Raw genomic sequence first — 22,358 nt, 5'->3', positions numbered from 1 at the left:
GCCAATCATATGATGGCTTCGTTCATATAAAACGTATAACAAATATAAATATAATATTAGTTTTTTATGGATTTATAGTAAAAAGTTTTTGATTAGTTATATCAACAAAAAAAATAATTTAGTCGTCAGTCGAGTATTGCTGTCAAAAGCCGAATACCGGTGGCGGGTATCGACACCCGTACAGTATCGGCTCCGGTCATTACACTTAAGTCCCGTTTGGCAAACACATAGCGCATACGATAACTTCTACTAGTTTTTAGACCCAATTCTTCAAGTTTGACACCGACGGTAATTTGGCCATCTTGGCGACGGTTCACAAATGCCAACGCGTAGGACGTGTCACCGATTCCGGAGTCGTGTTGTGGATGCGATGGCATTAATGGACGCACCCATATGTCTAGTGTTTCGTTGTGAAACACCCTAAAGCCGGGTTCGCCCATCGGGTCTTGATTTATGGCAATCACTTCCTTATTGAGCAAAATATTTTTAAACTCTTGCGTAATGTGTCTCAAGTCGTTGGACATGAATAACGGAGCGGCGATTACCGACCAAATGCCCATTTGAACCATCGATTGATCAACAGTTAGGCCTTTGTTGCCGATTAATAGCTATTACATACAATAAAAAAATTAAAAAACACTATAATTTGTATCAAATTTTGTAATTTTTGTCAAAAATTATATAATATATAATTAATTTTGAATAATAAGATGAATCATTAAATATTATTTTTCAAATGTGTAAGTGTATAGAAAAATTATTTTTTATTATAATTACTTCCTTTAATTATTATTGTTACTTTTATCACTAATTTTTTTTATAGATACATGTTTCATGTATTAGTTGCTTACCTTACGGTATAATTTATAAGAAAAAAATATATTTGATGAGTACTTTTAATACTTTTATAATACTTTTAATACTTACTTTTAAATACACACAGTTTACGAGTATTTGTAGACTATTATAGATATAAATAATTTTATATAAAACTACTGCATATTAAATATATAGAAATTTTTTTTATACTGTAAATATATTTTAATTCTGTAATATTCCAAAAAAATTGATTTAAGAAATAATGTTAAATGTTTATAAATAATGGATTTAAAGTGATTTAAGTGCCAAAGAAAACTATGGAAATTTACAGTTAAGTATTATATTTACAATTACCAGTAATTATTTGTAAAAATATTTTTAAGTGCGTTAAGATTAAGGGGTACAATAGATGTAAGTAAAATATAATTAATATTACATACCATATCGGGATCATTCCAACGACCCGGTCCTACATTGCGATTCAAAACTTGTTGATTATCACCAACAAAGTCAATGGTGGCCAACAGGTCTTTCCAATTGGCGTGAATGTCATGATATGTACGCCATATGTTGCACTTATCGGCGATGAGATTCCAGTTGGGAATCACTGTCGACGTATGTAACTGATAGTATGGCCAACTGCACGAATAGACCATTGGACGACCTGTTTGATTGAGGACATCGCCAAAGTCTTCGTAACCTTTGTCCAGTGTATGGACGGGTGTAAAACAGGCATCAATTTTGATCATATCTATCTGCCAATCGGCAAATGTTTGTGCGTCCACTTTCTGGTAACCAATGAGACCGGGATAACCCATACATGTCTTCAAACCGTAATTCTGATAGATTCCCAGTTTAAGACCTCTCGAGTGCATCTGTAAGAAGTGATATTTGTTCATCACTTTATAAAATTGTAAAATTATGAAATTACATAATCAGCCAAATGTCTGATCCCATTTGGAAATCTCTTGGGATCGGGCAATAGCTTCTTGTCCTTTGTACGGGATCGGCTCATCCAACAGTCATCAATGTTGATCCTATTGTAACCCACTTCTCGATAACCATCGCTGACAAGTCTGTCAGCCATATCTTTAAATAACTTCTCACTAAAAAATAATAATTAAAAATATAAATCTTTAGTAAAAGTAAAAATCAACAACAAAAAAGTGGACACAAACCTAATACAGTCATCGGGTTTGATATGACACTTAACATTACAGCCGAAGCGCTCCCACGACAGCCAACCCATCGGCGGTGTCAGACACAGACCGTTGTCCAGACATGACATCACTTTCATAATACTAATCGTAATAAATGCCATAAAAATGACATTTGATATCATCGATGACCACATTGTTGTCATTGATGACATCATCAGTGATTTGGGATAAAAAAAACGAGGTCAACAATCAAATTAATTGATCCGCCAGTCAATTGGTGGCACAATATCGGCCACAAAGTATATCTAATCCATATCTAAGAGACATTACACGTATGTTTCATAAGATTGGTCTTCAAATTAATTAATTAATAATCAATTAATTTATGATATCATATATCAGTCAAACACATGCAGTCAATGATCAGCTGTTTATGTGTTGTCAATATTTTCGAGAGTTTTTATTATTTGTATTTATTATTTGTAATACAATCTATGTTTATAAAGGTTTCAGTTTAAGGTTAAAATGCATTAAATATTATCATTAATTAAACTACAAATAAATATAATGACTAATGTATTACTAATAAGTTTTAAAATATTAGTAATAAATAATAATAATAATAATTTAATTTATTGAAAATAATAGAAAATAATAATTAAATCAATGACCGAAAAACTTTTATTACATTATTGATTCATTACATGTTATGACATGTTGTGTGTGTCTGACAGTAGGGTTGCCGACAAACACACATTCAAAACAAAACAAACATTTAAATGACATGTTTTTTTTAAAAATAAATAAAACATATAATTTTACATTGATCATTTAATTTAATATTTTCATAAATTCTTTTAGTAAACAAATAATTATTTATTTATTTAAAATTATCAAGTAACATTTATACTAATGATATATCATTACATTTATTATTATTATTATTATTATTATTATTATTATTCAAGTGTTGTTAATATCAGATAAATGATTACTGATTAGTATTTTATGTTATATTTGATATTTAATATCATTTATAACATAACACAACAAACAAACTAATTATTTCACTATTTATTATAACAATTATTATTACAATTGTTTTTTTAAAAAAATTAAATTTATATATTTATACATAATTGTCTTCATATGCATATCTTCACATTTGTGGTCAATCGCGATATATATCACCAAACAATCAATGGTAACAAATCATTATTATTAAATGAGATTTAATTAATAAAAAACTAATACTTGATTATATATCAATTAACAGATCCCAACCATATATATATGTAAAACTTATATGAAGTAGTCATCAAACGATTTCCGGTGATCACGATGTCATCGCACAAGACATTGACCACCATTGATGACAGTCCACAGATGAGGACCACAAACGGCGGCGACGATACCAACGGCAAAAGCATACTGTATGTGATTACAAGAAAAAAAACATTTGATAAACTAATTGATCCGACAATTATTTTGTTAATTATAGCGATAATGTCAAAGAGATTATCGATTTGGTAGTCAACAACACCAACAACAATGATATGCCATATATAGAGCCGCCAAACATACGGGAAGCCGATTGGACTGATTGGTTGGTCTTCTTCTGGCGAAATCTCTATCCGTTTATTATATGGATATTAGCGATGGTTTGGGTCTGTTATCTTTGTTTTTATAACTCGCGAGTCATTGGTCTCATTATATCGCGAATTGTTAATCAATTTTTCGTTAAAAACGGCTATTTCAATGTGGGCTCTATATCGGTGGCCACCATTTCGGGCAAACTTATGTTCAGAGATTTTGTTTATATTACTGATGACTATTCCATCAGAATTCAAGACGGATGGTATGATAGCTAATTGATATATCAATATTAAGAAAYAGTTTTTTTTCTAATTACTGTAATTTTTAATTAATAATGACATGAATTAATAGGTTTGTGTTTCGCTGGTGGTTGACATATACACCAAAAGACGTACGAACCGAAGATTTTTCAAACTCCGAGGTCCGACTTCTTGTACTACTAAATGGTCTCGAATTGCATGTCTATAACCGGACCAAACGGTACAAAGAATTGGAAAAACTATTTGGTTTGCCTTCAAGACTCAACGACTTTGACAACGATCCCGATGAAGACGTCGGCAACAATTCGCTGATTGACAGCATAAACGACGCCAAACTCGAAGTGAAAGCCAGTCAATGGCGCGATTTGATTCCCGTCACTAAAGTCGAGATAACGTCCGGTCGTTTTGTTTTCGGCAATCACTTGATCCCCAGCACATTATCAGTGGTCATTGAAGAGTCTCATTTTGTTTACACAACACGACCGGCTATTTCACCGCACGATCTGTTTACCCATATAACCAAATGCAAAGCCGAACACGTGAAAGTGATATTAGTGCCCAGTCCTAAATTTATGGGTATCAGCGATGAACCGCCCCGTTATATGGGCGAAGGTTTTGTTGTCTTTCAGAGCAATAAAGTCGATATCTACTACTATCAAGACGAGCCAGGATTGGCGTCTGACAAACCAGAAAAGTTAGAGCTGGCCAATGGAGATACTATCGAAAAGTTTACATCACCGGCCTGGGGTCTTGTCGTCAAATGTGGAAAAGGCACTGACTTTAGTTACGGTCCGTGGGCTGACCGACAACGAGAATTATTGTATAATTTCTTTTATCCGACGGACTATCGGCCGATGGAAATATCCAAACGACCGAAAGCTGGAGAATTGCGTGAATTTGAGTCGTTTGACATTAGGCTCAGTACGCTATACGACGCAAAGATAGATGTATTGTTCTCGAAGGACAAGGAGACCAGTGCTTTGCACGTGAATGCCGGTCCYGGATCTTATCTGGAAATCAACATTCCGTGGGTTAACTCGGAATCGGGTTATGTGTCACATATTAATGGACAGATCATGCATTTGGATGCGACAACTAGTCTTGATTTTCGTCCACTGGCTCTAAGCGAAACACTCGAGTTTGACGTTAAAATAGCTTATCCTCGCTATTGGAATGAACACCAGTTATGGACCTGTAGTTTAACCGGTTGTAAGGCAACAGTTAACTTAATATATGCACACAAACTATTCTTTCATTCATTGATCGAGGACTGGGCCGGAAAAGCCAGACCCGATATAATGAAGTTTGTGCCCTACACTGTCAGGATATCGGTTGTACTCAAAGAATTTGAGTTACTAACTCAGGCCAACCAATACAATTGGATCGACTGTTCGACAAACTTGAACGGAGAAAATTCACAGTTGGCCATCAGTGGCGAAATATTTGACATGACTTTCGATTTACCGTTTGTAGAGTTTTTGCCGCCGACTGTTGACGTGAAGATCTGGATTCAAGGCGAAGGACTCGAAGCRGCATTTTATTTGCCGGAAAGTAGTGTCCATCGGGATATTGTCGATGCAATTCACCGATACGCCAAAATAGCGTCTCGCGACGGACAGACTTGTCTTACGTCCAATCTGTTTACGAATGATAGGAAGTGGAGGAATATTGTTTCCAGAGATAATAATTGGTACGAGTGTTGGACAACACCGATAGTTGCGCTTAATATTTCCTATAAGTATTGGCCGATACCGCCTAAATCATATACACCGAAACAAAATGAAGTGACAACACCTGAAATGGAAGACATATTGTTATCACCATTGCGTCCAAATCGGTCGCCAAAACATTTGTGTACCGCTCCCGACGATTTTGATCCATTGCTTATGGAACCGGATATCATAGCAGTCGAGTTGGAAATCGGGCCGTCAGTTATAGGATTGTTCGGTACACTGTTTCGTATGCTTTGGGATATCAAAGAAAATTATTTAGGCGAATGTCAAGAGTTTGCTGATCTGAGTTGCAATATATCGACATTTTTCGAAAAGTTTTCKGAGATTAAGACCAAAACCAGTAGAACAGACATGACTAACACTGATCACATGGAAATGGAGTTCAAACCATTTGATGCCCGTATATATCGTCCATTTGAAGTAACAGTTTCGGTGGCATTGCATGACATTCAGGCGCATCTAATGAAGTGTTGTAATGATTCAGATCCTCCCTGTCCTTCAATTTATACCGAAAAGTTGTGCTTTGAATTACACAAGACTTACAGTGAAACAAAACTTCAGCTATTGATAGCACCTTTAGTTCTGATATCAACTGATGTCAAGCAACGAGACGACAATAATTCTCATTTAAAAAACGGKTTTCTCACTCTGTCGTCACTTCAGTTCAGAGGTCACGCCATGTTCTCTGGTGTGAACAGACCACTCGTGAGTGATACACTTGAGTACGCTTGGCTGGTGGACGTACAGCTCGGCGATATTGCCGGAAGACTAACACTACCTCAAACGCAACACATTGTCACAGCGTTAGAGACAATCCTACTGCAAGTACTGCAAACAGATAGTTCTCTTCAGCCACCGTTTCCCTATCAGAAATGTCTACACGACTTAACTCAATCGGTATGTCCACAGTCGACAGTTACCAAACTATGTCCGTATCCCGAGGATCTCAAATACAAAATGGTTAGATTGTCTATTGACGCCATCGATGTCTATATCGTTGAGTCCAATGTGGCCATTAGTGTCCAATTGATTCCAATCAAATTTTCGATGTGCAATATTCACAGTTGTCACACGTCTGTTGGCGTAACTGCTCTCATAAATAAGATATTGTTGCGACAGTTTGTTAGGACTACAACAGCGCCTCATACTCTAAGCTCAAGCAATAGTGCAAAATCTCGTCTTTCATTGACCCGAGAAGCCACACATTGGCTGGAAGTCAGTACACTGTCAGTGGGACCGGTGTTTGTGGACGCGGCTTCGTTATTGTCATCAGTGGACAACTATACCCAATCGCAGGACACGTTTCTCAAGACACACGATACGAAAACAAAACGTTTATGGTTTCTCTGGCAGAACGAACCAAATGTATTGCCGTCACATTTGGTCGGAAAGTGCGGATGTGTTGGCGGATCGACTTTTTTCGGTAGCAATAAAAGTGGTCTTTATTTCTTTAATGTGGCCAAACGTGATACCAATACTACAGAAAGTGAAATCAATAAGTTTTATGAAGACATCAATCAAAATAAAGATCTGGCTTTTGGTGAAAGTTTACTTCATAGAGGAGAGTATGTGTTGGGTTTAAGAGTGGATACTGACGAATGCGATGAAGAACTATTAGATTTGGTGCCATTTTTTGAGGAACCATTTTCACCATCTGTTTCCGAGTCCATGAGTGACAGCAGAACAGAACTTAAGGCACGTTTTAAGTATGGATTTTTGTCGCGACAGTTGACAGTACCGACACAAACATCAAGCAATACATTGTCAGTGACATCACCTCTAATGCCTAAAGATTTATCACCACTACAGCCAAGATCACCATCAAAGTCGGCTTCATTTCGAATACCATCGCAGAACAAAAGAGAGCACTTGTCTAGCGATTCAGCTGAAGATGTTTTTCGACGAAATCGAAGTATGAGTGAAACTGGCAATGCTATCGAAGATATACAAAAGTCACAGAAATTTTTGGATCTCATTAAAAGTCAACAAAACTCTGAAACAAACAAAAGAGTGGATTTTGAGCCAAACTCTCCCACCTATGAGTCAGAAGTGTTCCGAACGAAGTCAWTAGAGTCGGCCTCATCTGCTTCTGAGCGATAYTTTTCAGCTGAAGATGTGTCAAATGCTGCCAAATCTCCCACTAATAGTTCGGACACATCAGCTATAGTGCCGCCCATTGCGAGCAGCGATTCATACCATACCGCAGAACCGGGAAATCCTAATAGTGAGTCAACCACTCAATACTACAGTTGTACGACATCCGAGTCGGTGACACTTACTGGCGATGATAAACAACGAAAGGGTGACACAATATCTGTTAATTCAAGCAATTCTTTCATATCAGCCCTTTCATCACATGAAGATTTAGCTCTCGTTGATCTTCGAAATCAAATCGAGAAACCGATACCCGATTCGCCTCTTTTGATGTCATCATATTCAGCACATCTGTCGCAATACGTTTCCTATAATTGGGACGTTCCGCCTCCAGTTCCACATTTCACACCATCTCATATAACTACTAAAGATTGGTTTCTAAGAAAATCTCTTTGGAGACCAAGATTTAGACTCAATTCGCAAGGATTTTCGTGTCTGAAAATTACAAGAAAAGACGACTCGAGAGATGACAAGAGCGGCTCATTTGTTAGAAATGATTTCATACCCGGTTCGGTGTTTTTCGAAATGGACAAGAATTTAAGCCAAAACAGTGGCAAATCGGACATCAATGATGTTAACAAGCAATCGACTGATAAGAAATCTGATGAAATCATATTGAAAAATGTAGAAATGGTTTTCGAAAAAGTGACACTTCTGGTCAAATTGAACAATGAAATCGACATCAAACTGTCTCCACTATCACTGGAAGGCATGAAATCATTTATCGATAGCATAACACCAACGATGGCATCGCTTCATCCGATATCAGTGTTAAATCATGTGAATCTCAATTGTCTTAATGAAGTCGAAGCAAATAATAAACTCAAAAAAGAGAAGATGTTATATTTGGGACAATTGAATGTCAAGGCGTGGCAGACATTGATTCGCAGACAAAGTCAAAAGCAAAACAATCGTCGAGTGACTGATAGTAAGGACACATCACTGGTGGCCAATCAGCTGGAAGAGGCCAAGACATTCAAATTGTTGACATATGTCTATATCAATAAAATCAATATAAACTTAATGCAGGCGTCTATTGTTGAAGAATTGATCTCATTTGCGGCTCTCGACAACATTAAAGACCTGACTTGTGTGTCAGTGATGACGGCKTCCATCAGTGATATTACATTTTTTTCTTCAAATCACATTAAACAGCGCAGAACTCTTCACACTTTTATGGATCAAAGTTCAGTATCCAATCTGTCATTCACTGAAAAAGCATTAATGAGTCGATTTTTCGGCAAAAAACCTAAAAAAGAGTTGTCAGAAATCGAGTCGTTGACCATCGAAACGGTTGATACGAATCTCGAGGAAACAGTGGCCACGGCTTCAGTCAAGTCGGTGCACATGCAGTTGTCTCGCCTCAAAAATAGCAGCACTATCTTAAAGGATGCTATACTGACTGTCATTCCCTGTCGTTATAGTAAAGTAGACTTCAAAGTAAATCGTTTGTTGTCTTCGGGAATCAGCGAATCGGACAGTAGTTCTCGGCTCTCACGACACAATAGAAAGCCATTGCAACGTCAGGACTGTGTTTCGGATGTCGAGCCAAACAGTGATATCTTTTTGAAAGTACAGTCATGTGCTGACGGAACAACCGATGAGGAACATCTGTTGGGATTTATTATGTTTGAGTGCGGTATTGAAGATATTAACATCAAAGGTGTTAAAGTCAAGAAAAATGAAGAAAAATTTGTCGATCTTAAGCCTAATGACAGTAATAACGAATCGGATGATAACAAACCTCATGAGTTTGTTCGGCCACAAGATATCGAAACAATTCAGGAGTCGAGTCATTCGTCGTCTGGTGTCGCAGAAGTGTCTACCATATGGTTTAACTTTGCGGCGCCACCGAAGACACCGAATACTCGTAAAATTGATTTTACGCGTTTAGATTGGCATCTGTTGAGTTCGGCCGCGCCATCGATCAGCGCGTGGGTCAGTGTTGGCGATCGTCTCATGCTTTCGGCAAAATGTTTGTCGCGAATGAGCGAACAAAGAGTCAATTCAGTAATTGTCTGTCTGATGACATGCGGTCTTGAAGTGAAAGGCGTTCACATTCCGCCACAGAGTAAACATTTGTCGCGTTTGTTCACACCGTTGGCGAAGTCATTACAGGACGACCCGTCGTGTCAATTGGTTTCAGCCATTAGGCGGTACTACAACTCGTTTGAGTCGAGCGATGAATTTGAAATGAATCTCAAAGTTGAAACACTTCCGTTGCTATCGGATCTTCAGAGAGGTATTGTCGCACTTTGTCGTCAATGGAAGAATGCATTATATATGCCATTGTTTATACAACAAAATCTTCGAATAAGAAAGGGTGACAAACATCCATTGCGTGTACTCTTAGAGGAAAAGTCGAAACAAATATCAGTGGAAACAGATTCGGGTGATGAAGACACAGAAATCAATGACGAAACTACTCAACTGTTGGCAGAAAATAATATGACAACCAGTGGTGAAAATCATGTGGTGTCTGGCAATAGAAAAATTGAGATAACTGTCCGAAACAAACATAATAAATCATCAGATAGTGATAGCTTTCCAAATGATAGTTCAAATATCGAGTCTTCTAATGCCAAACGCAAACTTAGTGTCATTCAATCATACTTTCCTCGATCTACCCGCGCATCCATCACTATTCCGCCACTAATAACAGCACCGCTTGAGACCATCGGAACCGGTGTTAACAAGGCTTATGAATACTTGTTTTCGCCGAATAGTCAGAACAGTGGCACTCGACTTGTAAAACGCGAAGAAAGCCAAATGAGTCTTAAGTCAACGCTGTCCAGTCTCGAGCCAACCAATAATAATAATGCTTTGCCAATGGATCAGCTAATCGGTGACACACAATTTGATGGCGTCAATGATAATTATGGTGATGAGAATCTGTATTGGTGGATGGCTCGCCAACAGGATTACATGAAAAATGTTACAAATCTTACCAATTCTTTGCGCAAGACGTCGGCACCGCTTTTGGATCACGACTCGAAACTCAATACATTGAATTCAATGAACAGTACCGACAATGAGATGAACAATACGGGACAGTTGGCGGCACACGACGTATCTTTTCTGCCAACAGTGGCTCAGATGAGTGACGTTCGCGAAATTTTTCATCCGTTTATAGCGTCGCTCAGCAAAACACCGATCGAAGAGGACAGCACTTCGTGTCTCGAATTCGGCCAATTGGGAACCAAAGTGTCGATTTGCGGTCGAATTAAACTCTTTAAGATCGATATTGTTGAGTCTGAGACCAGAAAATCGCCAAATCGTAGCCGAAGTCCATCGCGAGGATTATTGTCGCCTAATAGGATACAAGTTGTCAACTTTGAGGCCAATTCGTCGCCATATAAAAATCGGCTTAACGTTGATAACAGTTTAGACATTTCTGCTTTTGTTTGTGAAGGACTGGGAGTTGAGTTTGATTTACGAAAAGTAAAAGATTTTGAGAAATCTGAAAGTAGTCAACAAAAGGATAACAAAGTCTGTTCGATAGTCATCGTAGGTCCGGACGGCTTGAGTCAGACGACAACATTAATCAACTTCAATGTTGACGTCAATTGTATCGAACAAAGAGTTAATTTACCACTTCTTCGACTATTACATCAATTCACTGCTATGTATGAGACCGTAAAAGAGACCCGAATGGAGATGCGATCCAATAGAGTCCAATCGATTAGAGAAGGACTGCATTTAGATAAATACAAACTGAGGACATCTGAGACCGATACGACCAGTCGGACGCCTTCCAGTGCTAGCTATAAAAACGAACCGTTTATCGAACATATAGCTAAACATAAGGAAGAAGTGGCCATTTCTATACCTGAAGATTTGGATTCAGATGATGAAACACTTGTGGGCGAAGATCCAGTCCAATTGAGAGAACAGTTGGTTCAACCAAAGTGTTGGAAAACGATGTATCACTTGTTAGATCTGTACGAGACTAAACCAGAAACCAAGACTGTCATCCAACGGGTTAGTTCACTGATACACACGGGACCACCAGTTGCCGAAACTAAGATACAGATCGATGAGGGAGACTATAAGGGCAGCGGTAGATACGAACCATTGAAGAATCATTCGATTGAATTGGAAGAACTGAATCCATCACAACAACAGCCAATACCGCAGCAAAAGGTAAACAATAATGCAATGAACACACAGACAATTCACCGAAGATCGGCTACAAATGTTGTGTCCAGTGATCAGTTGAAAAACTTTACCACAGCTCTCATACAACGTGAATGGACACCGATTGTTGTGTTCGGTGTTTGTAAGATAAGACGTGTAGGTTTGTTGGCAATGCTTAGTGGTCTCAAATTGGAGGCCGAATTGTCGGCGTTTCACGTGAGTGTAACACACAAACAGAAGTGTCGCGGAACCAAAAAATGGTTTGAATCKTCACTCAACGGACAGTTAGGCCACACAAGTGTTTCGTTGTTAGAAGAAATGCTTCCGAGTCATCAATTGGTGGTTAAAATGACAATCGGAAAGTCACAAACACTTATCTCTTGTCAAAACCGAAARGGAAAGGACGCCAACTCTGCACTGTTGACAATCGGTCCCATAATGATTGACATTCCTCAACATCCGGTCGCTTTGCACGGAATGATGACCCGATCGGGACGTCAACTATCGACAACATTGCAAGAGTTACGGTCATCACGACAGCCATCAAGACTATCGCGACAGCAGATGGACACCGAAACTATGACCTCATCGTACGGACAACAGACTCAACAAACGCCGAAAATGTTTYCCGCCGATGATATGGTCGAGAGTATAGTTTTAGATGCAGTGACTGATCAGCAACRACCSCAACAATTAATTAAACCGATTGTCGTTCAGTTCAGTGTCATATTGGAATCGTTTACAATCGGTGCCTCACTGTTACCATCGTTACGGGCACAGTATCAGATGGACAGAGTGACCAGTAATGGTATTACTGGCAATAAAGCAAAGTTTGTCATCGATGTTCATCAGCACACGTTAAGCTTTAATACAAAAGTACTTCCCACCGAAGCCAACCTACCGTCTTCAGCGAACGTCGAATTGCCACCAATTCATGTCTCAGCCGAATATATTGAAGATCTGAACAAAGAGTGTGCCGGAGGAGGAGCCACACGTTCCGAATCATTTGCTTCYGAAGGAATTGTCTTAAGAAAAGGAAGTTATCTGAACGCCACCGCAGATATCGGTTCATTCGAACACAGTCTTACTACAGATCTACTCAACCATTTACTTCTGGTTCAGAAAGTTTTTATGAAAGAAGTCAACGAAGTGGTACAGAAGATGTCGGGAACCGATACAAAAATYATCGACGAAGAACTACTATTTGGYACCGATAARAACCGACGATCACGTTATGTACTCTTTTCRTTRCATTTAAGACTGAAAGGCATTCAGATAACGGCCACAACACCGACAAACAGTGCCGTACGGYTGGAAACCGGTTTAGTTGAGCTACAGTTGTCTAATAGAGTTCAGAATATGTCGACCAAAGATCTTAATCTCAAGTTATTCATCAAATTACAGGTCGATCTAAACGTAGCATTGGGTCAGCTCATCAGGAATGCYATGTTTGAAGAGGCGGAACCCGAGTTTCAACAGTTAGCGTACTTTAAAACTAGAATTTGTATGAGAAATGCTCTTCAGGACGAAATGGTCATCAATACTGATGCCGAGGACAAGGAGGCGGTGCTCATTGAATTGCATCGACCGTTGATATTCATACAACCGATGGCTTTAGATAAAGCAGTACTCGTTTGGCTTAACTATAAAAATGCTTACGAGTATTGGACAGAACAGCGATCCAATCTTAACTCTGAAGTAGTATTGGCTACTCAACAAGTCTTCGGTAAAGTGCAACCAATAGCGCAAATGGGTTCCCAAACAATMGGAACACTGTTTCTTCAATTAACTGTCAATGATTTGGGTGTTTGTCTTCCGATAACAAACCCAAATATATCGGCACTGAACCAAAGTAAAGGCTACGACTCGGAAYTGAAGGACGCATTGGTGGTRACACTGGAGAACACACAGATCAGCGCCTGTTCTTGCGGGTCACTCGTCAGTAAAGGAAAGTTTACCGGTTTGTGTATCCGTTTTGCAGACGACTTTGAGACCTCACTCGACGATTGGAAGCCCGAYAGCAGTGATCCAAACATTCGGAACCTTTGTGTAGTCTCTGAGGGCACGTATGATATCTGTTCGCGTACTATAACATCCCATCAGAACCCGAGTGATGCCAAATGGGTTTTGAATGTCTCGTGGAAAATGGAGGGCTTTGACATACACTTCGACACATCGATTGGCAAACATTTTTCAGCCCTTTTCAAAACAATGACCGCTATTGCCGGCGATGAAGACGAGGACGACGTCGACATATCGACTATCGATTACGGAAACATTGCGAACGATGAACGACAACCAGATCTAGAGTCGACTGATCTTAAAGAAGATAAAGGCAAACCATCGGGAGTTGATCTTAGAAGAGGTTCACTGTTGAAGGAGACGTCCGATAACAAGAAAAAGGCYAGAATTATGGAAAAAGAACTCAACGAACAGGTCAAGATTATCAATGATTTAAGACAATTGGGTGCCAGTCATACAACAATCGAACAGGAAGTGCAACGTCTTCAAGAACTCGAGAACGCAGTGTTTCACAATTTCCGTCGCGATGTCATCAAAAAGCTTCGTCGTCCGAGTGTTCGACAGTCGTCATTCAAAGACAAGATGTCGATCGGCGGCAAAATGTTTAGCAAATCGTTGCACAGCTATAATGAGACAAATGAATACAATGAAAACTCTGGCGAAGACTCGCCTTCAAGTCCTACGGCATCATTCAAACCACACTCTTTAGATACACCGCTCGAGTTTGGCTCTAAACTTAAGTAAAGATAACTCATTTGTTAACTAAAACACATTTTATAAGATGTTATTCTCTTTTTTCATTGTAGAACATCTGCTAGTATTCCGATCCCGAAAACACTCAAACAGATGACACTCGACTCACCAATGAGTCTAACGGCTGCTTCGATGACCAGTTCGTCAATTAGTGAATCTAGTGGTGATATTGCATTGTCGCCGAGTTTGGAACAAACACCGAGTTCTGCGTCYGAATTCAAGATTCCAATGATTACTAAAAAYTTGAGAGGGTTTGGCATAATTTTTTTWWAAAAAATCATTATTATTATTATGGACTAACCATACCATTCAATGTGTTGTTTATTTCAGTGATTCTGATAACCGAAAACAGGGCAGCTTTTCGTCGGAATTTGACGAAAGTATTGGCTCATCCAATGCCGAGCGGTCGGCCACTAAACAGAGCTATCAATCGGAACCTAACATTGATTTTGAGTTCGACGTCAAGATATTCTTCAATTCGGGAAAATGTGTTTTACATACGAAAGACCAAACGSTCAAAGAGGACGAGAGTTCGGCCAAAAAGATGCAAAAAGAGCGAAGCTTTTCTGGCGGTCCATATGACTCACTATTGTCTCCCAATCACATCAATAAAAATCGTCCGCCAAATCATAAGTTAAGTAAAAACTCGACGAACACCGCATTAAAACCAAACGTATCTTCAAATCGCCTSAAATTGTCGACCCATCATATTGGCGGACAAATTGCCGATTTCACTGTATTTCTAATACCCGGACTCGACATAAAACTTCACTACAATTCCAAAACATTTGTTGACGAGTCATCTCAACAACCATTTGACAAACAATCGATGAGATCGCCGTCCGAGTTGGACACAAGTGGAACCAGTGGTCAYAATCAATCGTCGGCAGCCAAAAGACTGCCATCAAAGAAGGCGACACTGTTTTCGTTGATAACATTGCACAGCATTCCAGATGAGACACTCATCAGTCCAAACATTTTAGATTTCTTAGAGCAGGCACTCGAACCGATTCCCATTACTTTACCAATGAAAACGCCAACGTTATCGTCGACGCCAAACACATTTGGTGACAGTAACACACCACCAGTTCCGGCACAATATGCCACATATGCATCATTTCCAGTCGATATTATTGTCAAAATTCATGTCCAGCCGACAGTTGTGCGCTTCTGTTGCCTTCCAGTTTCACGAGTAGAATGTTTACTTCATTTGCCGTCAATTGATTTGGTTTTGTCATCGAAACGATCGGATGAGGAACAGTTACAATCGGGTCAATGTTCGCCACCTAAATATGCCAGATATGCACAGAAGTTGGCCGATAAGTCATCGGATTCGATAACAAGTACTTCATCGTCGGGCGGTTTRAGTATAACAGCAATTTTGGCCGACTTTTCTCTATATATCTTTCATCCATACGGCGGCCAAAAGAAGACATCAGCCGAATCGTCATCGGATCGTAAAGATTCGCTCAGTCTTCAGGTGGAGTTCGTCAAAATCAATATTTCAAGAGGACGTAAACTGTCTATCAGTGACTCAACAGCGCACACGTTTCGCTTTTCCGCCATTTGCGACATCGGTTCCGCGTCGTTCAAGTACGACATGAGACGYCTGAATGAGATATTAGCCTTTCCAAAGGCCTGGTATCGCAAGTCGATTTGGAAGCGTATATTCATTGGCGACCACACCATCAATGCTATATTTAGCGATCAGGAAGAGGATGACTTTTCCGATAACAAAGACTTATCGGACACGAGCTCTGAAGAGTCCAGTCAAACGACAACCACTGTTCGTACGGCGCATAAGAGTGAAGGTATGGCCAGTCGTGAAGGACTTCGGCTTAATTTACAAGAGACGAGTCGTCGCAAAATTTATAAGCACTCATCAAGAAGTGATGTGTTAACCTCTGCGGCCAATCCGTGGGAAACATTAGTCTTGTTTACTGTGAATCTCTCAAAATTGAGTATAACTATGAATATGGGGAATGTTATGGGAAATACCAATTGGTTGACTCGCGGTCTACGATCGGAAGGTCGCATATCTATTGACTCGAGTGGACACAAGAGTTATAAAATGAGTCTAACTTTGGACGGTTCGACACTTGACGCTAAGGGAGGTATCGTTGGCGGYATTATTGAGTTGAGTCAGATTAACACCGAACTGTCCGTTAATGAAGTGAAAGGCAGTGAACCGGAACATCAACTGAACTGTTCATTGCATACGTTGGAGAAGCGAATTGATTACATGGGAACTAGTATTTTGATGCTTCGGGTCTCAGATTTGGACATTACTTTGCGCGATGAGTGGCGAATCGATTTGAGCAAAGATTATAATCCATCGTCACATCCGACTAAACGTCCGGCGCTTATATTCATTCACGGAGTGCTCAATTGGGATCAAATGCAGATCTTGATATCAAAGTCGACGACACCGGACTTTATAAAAATTGTTGCCAAATTAGAGGAATTTTTTGCCCAACAATTCCATTCAAGCAAAAGAGTTTTTTCTTCACTTCARACATTCAACAGACAGTCAATGAAGAGTCGGGGAAAACGAGGACAGAGTGTTAGCAACGGATCGCCACAATTGAATGCAAACACAACACAACCTCAACAGCAATCAACTGAAAATGTGTTCACAAGCGATGTTCGTCATCACCGACACTGGCAGAAGGCGTTAAGGTTGGTGTCGGGCGTCCAGTTGTCAACATTACCTAATCCGYTGCCAATTCACGGGACAATATTGGGCGGTACTCTCGAGTTGAACGCACAGAACATATCTCTTGCCTGCTTTTATGGCATCAACTTTCGGTCAAAGAGTTGGGGAACTTTTAGTCTCAAACAGCCCTCTATATCGTTTGCCACCGAAGCTCAAAGTATTGTCAACGAAACTGGAAGTTTGGACACACATGTCGTACAAAACTTGTCTTTTTTGTTGGGCCGACAAAGCGGTGAACAAAAGGTTCGCCGAACAATGGCCACCGTTTGCAAGATATCGAGAGACGTAGCATTTCCGCCGCAATTCAGACAAATGAAAGAGTGGTTTGAATACGCGTTCAGAGCGTCAGAGATTGACGACGTGAACCGTTTTCCCGCTATGGGAACCGTCACTGAAATGGACATTTTTGGCACTCCGATTGCGTCGACCGGCGACTACTTTCTCGGATCGGGACAGACGAGGGATAGACGCGCGTCGTCCAGTCCTAAGACCAGCGGTGACTATCATCACACACAGGAAGTGATTTTTGCGTTTCCAAGTATGCAATTGGAGCTCAAGACAGAACACCTTCAGGCATGTATGACACCGACAGTTCCCGACGTTAAGCCAACAGTTGATTGTACTTTTGTGTCCGAYTTTGACGACCACATTCTGGTCGCTGTGGACGCCGAGGCCTACTTCTTCCTGCAYGAGTTGATCAGYTCTTACATAACCGAAAAGGACATAAACATCATGAAGAGTCACTCGCCGAGTGCCGAACGCAGCCATAAGGCCAACGCTGCGGCCGGCGGCGGTGCGACCACTGCCGACACCATTGAAGCCATTCAACGCGATTGGCGAGACTTTGTCTGTCACGTGAGTATTGCAATGTTTCATCACATTTAGTGTCATTGAATGCCATCATTGGTGTCAAAATAATAAACAAATGGCATGTTTTAAGAGACAATATTTGTCTTATATCTTGTCTTTCAAGTGTCACTTCAAATGACTTTTATTTTCTTTTTTTATTTAGTTTAGACACAAAACTTTTGCATTAAAACTACTGTTTGTTATATAAASTACTCTTTAATCTTACAATCAGTTAGTGTTTATAGACTTTCTATACACTAGTAGTTACTATAGWGTCTATAGTATAGACTCTCTATTTGAAGCTATAAATGACCTGTTATTTAGACTATACTTGTATTGAACAGTAAATCACAATCACTAATGAAATCAATGATTCATTTAAAATGAGTAGTACTTTATATATATATATGACTTTATAATTAGGATTTACTGTTTAGTAGAGTTACAAAAAAATACAAAWTTGACAAAAAAAGTGTTTTTGTCATTAATCTCATATATATTGATATACAGTATAATATATATATATACCCACTTAGGTATGGCATTTGGAGCCAACGGTGCGATTGCTTTCATGGGCCGGAAAGAACATCGAGCCCTACGGTGTCGACTATATTCTTCAGCGACTTGGCTTCAGTCAGGTATTMAATCTTCTYAATAGATCTTTCAGTTGTTGACATTTTATTATTGATATTACAATTATTTTTATTTATTTGTTTATTACAATAACTTAAAATTATTATTTATTTTTTTGATGACTACAGGCGCGCACAACAATACCCAAATGGATTCAGAGGACATCAATGGATGGCTTCGATAAACTACTGGCCCTTACAATGTTCGGTATGCTTATGAAGGCCAGAGAAGACATGAAAGATAGCAATCATTGACGACAACAAACAAAATAATTAAAAAAAAATCTTTTGTTTTGTTTCATAAATGACTTTATATAATATAATTGTATTTTAAATATATATTTTTAAAGTAACCAATTAGTCAAACAATTGATATTAATTTATTAATAATATTTGTAAATAATTATTATTATTTTTTGATTATTAACCACAATAGCAATAATTTTGTTGAAACAAATTTACTGAGAAATTATTTTTAATGCATTTATTAAAATATTAAATTGTTGATTTAAGCTATTTWATTATTTTTATTTTTACACCTAATTAGTATAATTTATATACAATGGTTCTGTATATTATTTCACTAAAAAATTGTACATTTTATTAAATCTATATTTTGTTATTAATAATTGGTAATTATTACAATATTATCAAAAATAAATTATACTATAATACCTGTATATTACAATATACTTCAAATCCATACTCTAGTCTATCACATTGTAAGACATGATTTATATTTGATATTGTGATATAAATTATTATATTTGATTTGATATTTATCTGAATACTGATATTACTTTTTTAAATTAATTGTAAATTATTTTATGTAATAAGTATAATAATTTTAATAATATTAATTATTAAATAAAAATTTAGTTTGAAATCATTAAAAGATTTGCATTCAAATGAATTTTTATTAAATACTTTTATTACWGAATTATATATAWAAAAAAATCATTGTTAAGCACTTTAATCACGCGATTTTTGTTTCAAAAATTTGATTTTCATTTTGAATTTCTATTTGATTTGAAAACAGAATTCACTTCTGTTTTCTGTCGACAAATTAGAGGATAATTTTCAACTATTTTTTGCTAATTGACTCAAAAAAATAGACTTTYATYACTTTTTTAAGAATAGGGTTCAAACCATCTAATTTGGGAAAAATAAAATYTTATATTTAGTTTTCCCGTTTGTAACATCTTTTCTTCATTTGTTAACGTCTACTACTATCGACACCATTATGTCGACGCCATTGCTCTTCAGCAACAATAGCGTTAATCATCAACCGGTCAGTCAGTATTTGGTTGAGTTCAGGGCCGGCAAAATGACTGCCGAACGCACTGGACCTAAGAAAATGATGGTTTGTATATAATTATARGTCACAAACATATATAAGATTTGTATTTAAAAAAAACCACTTTCTGTTGACTTAATATTTAGTTAAAACCGGTAAAAGAGCGCAAAGGACTACTGTATGTCCAGCAAACTGACGATCAATTGATGCACTTTTGTTGGAAAGATAGACAAACCGGTCATATAGAAGATGTAAAATCAGCCGTTATTTTTGATTGTTTTTTTGAGTTAAGTTTCAATTGATTTATTAATTGATTTTTATTTTATTAAAATGTGAGGACAGGATCTGATTATATTTCCGGGTGATATCGAGTTCAAGAAAATAAGTCAATGCAAGACTGGCCGCGTATTTGTTCTCAAATTCAAATCCAATGACAGACGACTGTTCTTTTGGAGTCAAGAGCCCAAAGTGGACAAAGACGACGACTATGTGACCAAAATCAACGATTATCTCAATAACCCTCCGGTTAGAGATGCATCCCATGATAGCAATGTCAGCAATGATCATCACGAAGCCATCGAYTTTAACGAATTGTTACATTTGCCGCGACAACAGCTTCACGACAGGATAATGAATATGTCACAGAATCAGGTCAATGAACTAATGAATTCACTGGGAATGCCACCGCCGACTACAGAACATCGGTCTCGACCACGCAGTCCATCACCACAAAGTAGTCAATCAAGTAGTAGTTCGAGCGCTTCGTCAGCTGATAATCGTCAATATAGCGGTCAGTTGGCTTCAGAGGGAACGGGAATACAGTTAAATGACTTACAGAGAGTTATCAATGAACTCAATGCATCTAACAATCAAAACCAAAGTCAAACTGAAGCACAAACAGATCCAGTATTGCAGTCAAACGTCAGAGATGAACATAAATCGAAAGACAAAAAGATTGACCACAAAAATGATACAAAAAATTTAGAAAAAAGTGATCGAAAGAGTAAGAGACCAAAATCTGTACCGAAAAATGCATCAAAAAGTGATATAAAAACCGCAACAAAGATTCAGTCAAAGACTGAGACAAAGGATGAGACCAAGACTTTAAAGAGTGTCAAAAGTCAAACAAAAATTCCGATAAATAAAACAACAAAAAGTTTACCAAAAATTGAAATTAAAAGCAAATCAAAAAGCAAACCAAAAGATGTTTCAGCAAAGATTGGTTCTAAAAGTGATCTAAAAACAACTGATCACAACATTAGTGTCAAAAAAGATCCCAAAAGTGATCTCAAAATTGATTCAAAAAGTGTTCCAAAAATTGCATCAAACATTAGTCTCAAAAGTGATCCCAAAAGTGATCTGAAGTTTAATTCAAAAAGTGCTCCAAAAACTGGTCTCAAAATCAGATCCAAAAGTGATTCCAAAAGTGGTCTCAAAAGTGATTCCAAAAGTGATCTCAAAAATGATTTCGAAAGTGACAAACAAATAAAAATTGAGTCCAAAGAGAAAAAAGCGAAGTCATCGACAATAAGATTGAAACTGAAGAGCAAACCAGAAAAGACATTAAATGGTGTTCAAACCAGAAGTATGTCTCGAAAGAAGAACAATCAGTCTAAAGATGACACAAAAGGGTCAAAGAAAGACTCAAAAGATGACAAAAAAGTGTCAAAAAAGGACTCAAAAGATGACAAAAAGCGTAAAAAGGGTTCAAAAGAGTCAAAGAAGTAATTGTCAGTAAATTTCAAGAATTTGATTCATTTATTTACACAAATATATGCTTTAATGTCAATCTATTAAACCATTATATGTTTGCATTAAATTTTTAAAATTTATTTTAAACATATGTTTATTTACTTTATAATATATTACTAATATATAAAAAAAAATTTTTGTTATGCTTTATAAATATCAATAAATATTACAAAATTATTGAATGTTTTTTGAAACTAATGATTTAACTCTAAATTCTAATTTTTTTGTTATTTTTAAAAAGCTTATAAATAACAAATATTTTAATGAAAATTTAATATCTATTCATTAAATATTTTCTACTTATATGTTATCAATGTATATCATTGCATAATTAAATATATATTACATTGACTTTAATATCCATATATAATATATAATTTAATATAATTTTTTAATAATAAGTATTATTAAGTCTATAAAAATTGTTTTATCATAAGTTCAAATTAATCGGTTTTCATGTTATATAATAATTAAATTA

At 37.5% G+C, this 22,358-nt stretch overlaps 3 protein-coding genes across 3 annotated transcripts; 2 read left to right on the top strand and 1 right to left on the bottom strand.

Annotated features, from left to right (window-relative positions):
• Window positions 1-31: 31 nt before the first annotated feature.
• LOC128966007 (alpha-N-acetylgalactosaminidase-like) lies at window positions 32-2,426 on the bottom strand. Its single transcript, XM_054312809.1, has 4 exons — window positions 1,998-2,426; window positions 1,751-1,925; window positions 1,260-1,694; window positions 32-608 (listed from the first exon to the last, which is right to left on the bottom strand). Exons 1-4 carry the CDS (start codon window positions 2,192-2,194, stop codon window positions 126-128), a joined length of 1,290 nt encoding a protein of 429 aa, XP_054168784.1. The 5' UTR covers window positions 2,195-2,426; the 3' UTR covers window positions 32-125.
• A 701-nt stretch (window positions 2,427-3,127) lies between these two features.
• LOC128965329 (bridge-like lipid transfer protein family member 1) lies at window positions 3,128-19,160 on the top strand. The gene is made up of 8 exons (XM_054312002.1): window positions 3,128-3,183; window positions 3,256-3,412; window positions 3,481-3,837; window positions 3,927-14,621; window positions 14,688-14,885; window positions 14,965-18,205; window positions 18,736-18,837; window positions 18,961-19,160. The coding sequence occupies exons 2-8, from the start codon at window positions 3,321-3,323 to the stop codon at window positions 19,084-19,086; spliced, it is 14,811 nt and encodes a 4,936-aa protein (XP_054167977.1). The 5' UTR covers window positions 3,128-3,183; window positions 3,256-3,320; the 3' UTR covers window positions 19,087-19,160.
• Window positions 19,161-19,993: 833 nt separating this feature from the next.
• On the top strand, window positions 19,994-21,856 carry LOC128965320 (uncharacterized). Its single transcript, XM_054311990.1, has 3 exons — window positions 19,994-20,194; window positions 20,275-20,379; window positions 20,471-21,856. The coding sequence occupies exons 1-3, from the start codon at window positions 20,075-20,077 to the stop codon at window positions 21,854-21,856; spliced, it is 1,611 nt and encodes a 536-aa protein (XP_054167965.1). The 5' UTR covers window positions 19,994-20,074.
• The last annotated feature ends 502 nt before the right edge of the window (window positions 21,857-22,358 follow it).

Source organism: Oppia nitens, unplaced genomic scaffold (assembly GCF_028296485.1).
Source record: "Oppia nitens isolate AA-2021 unplaced genomic scaffold, nextdenovo-longstitch-racon4-pilon3 scaffold10_pilon_pilon_pilon, whole genome shotgun sequence".
Classification (NCBI taxonomy): domain Eukaryota; kingdom Metazoa; phylum Arthropoda; class Arachnida; order Sarcoptiformes; family Oppiidae; genus Oppia; species Oppia nitens.
The sequence above is the reverse complement of the archived record's forward strand: the minus strand, read 5'-3'. Positions and strand labels throughout refer to the sequence as shown.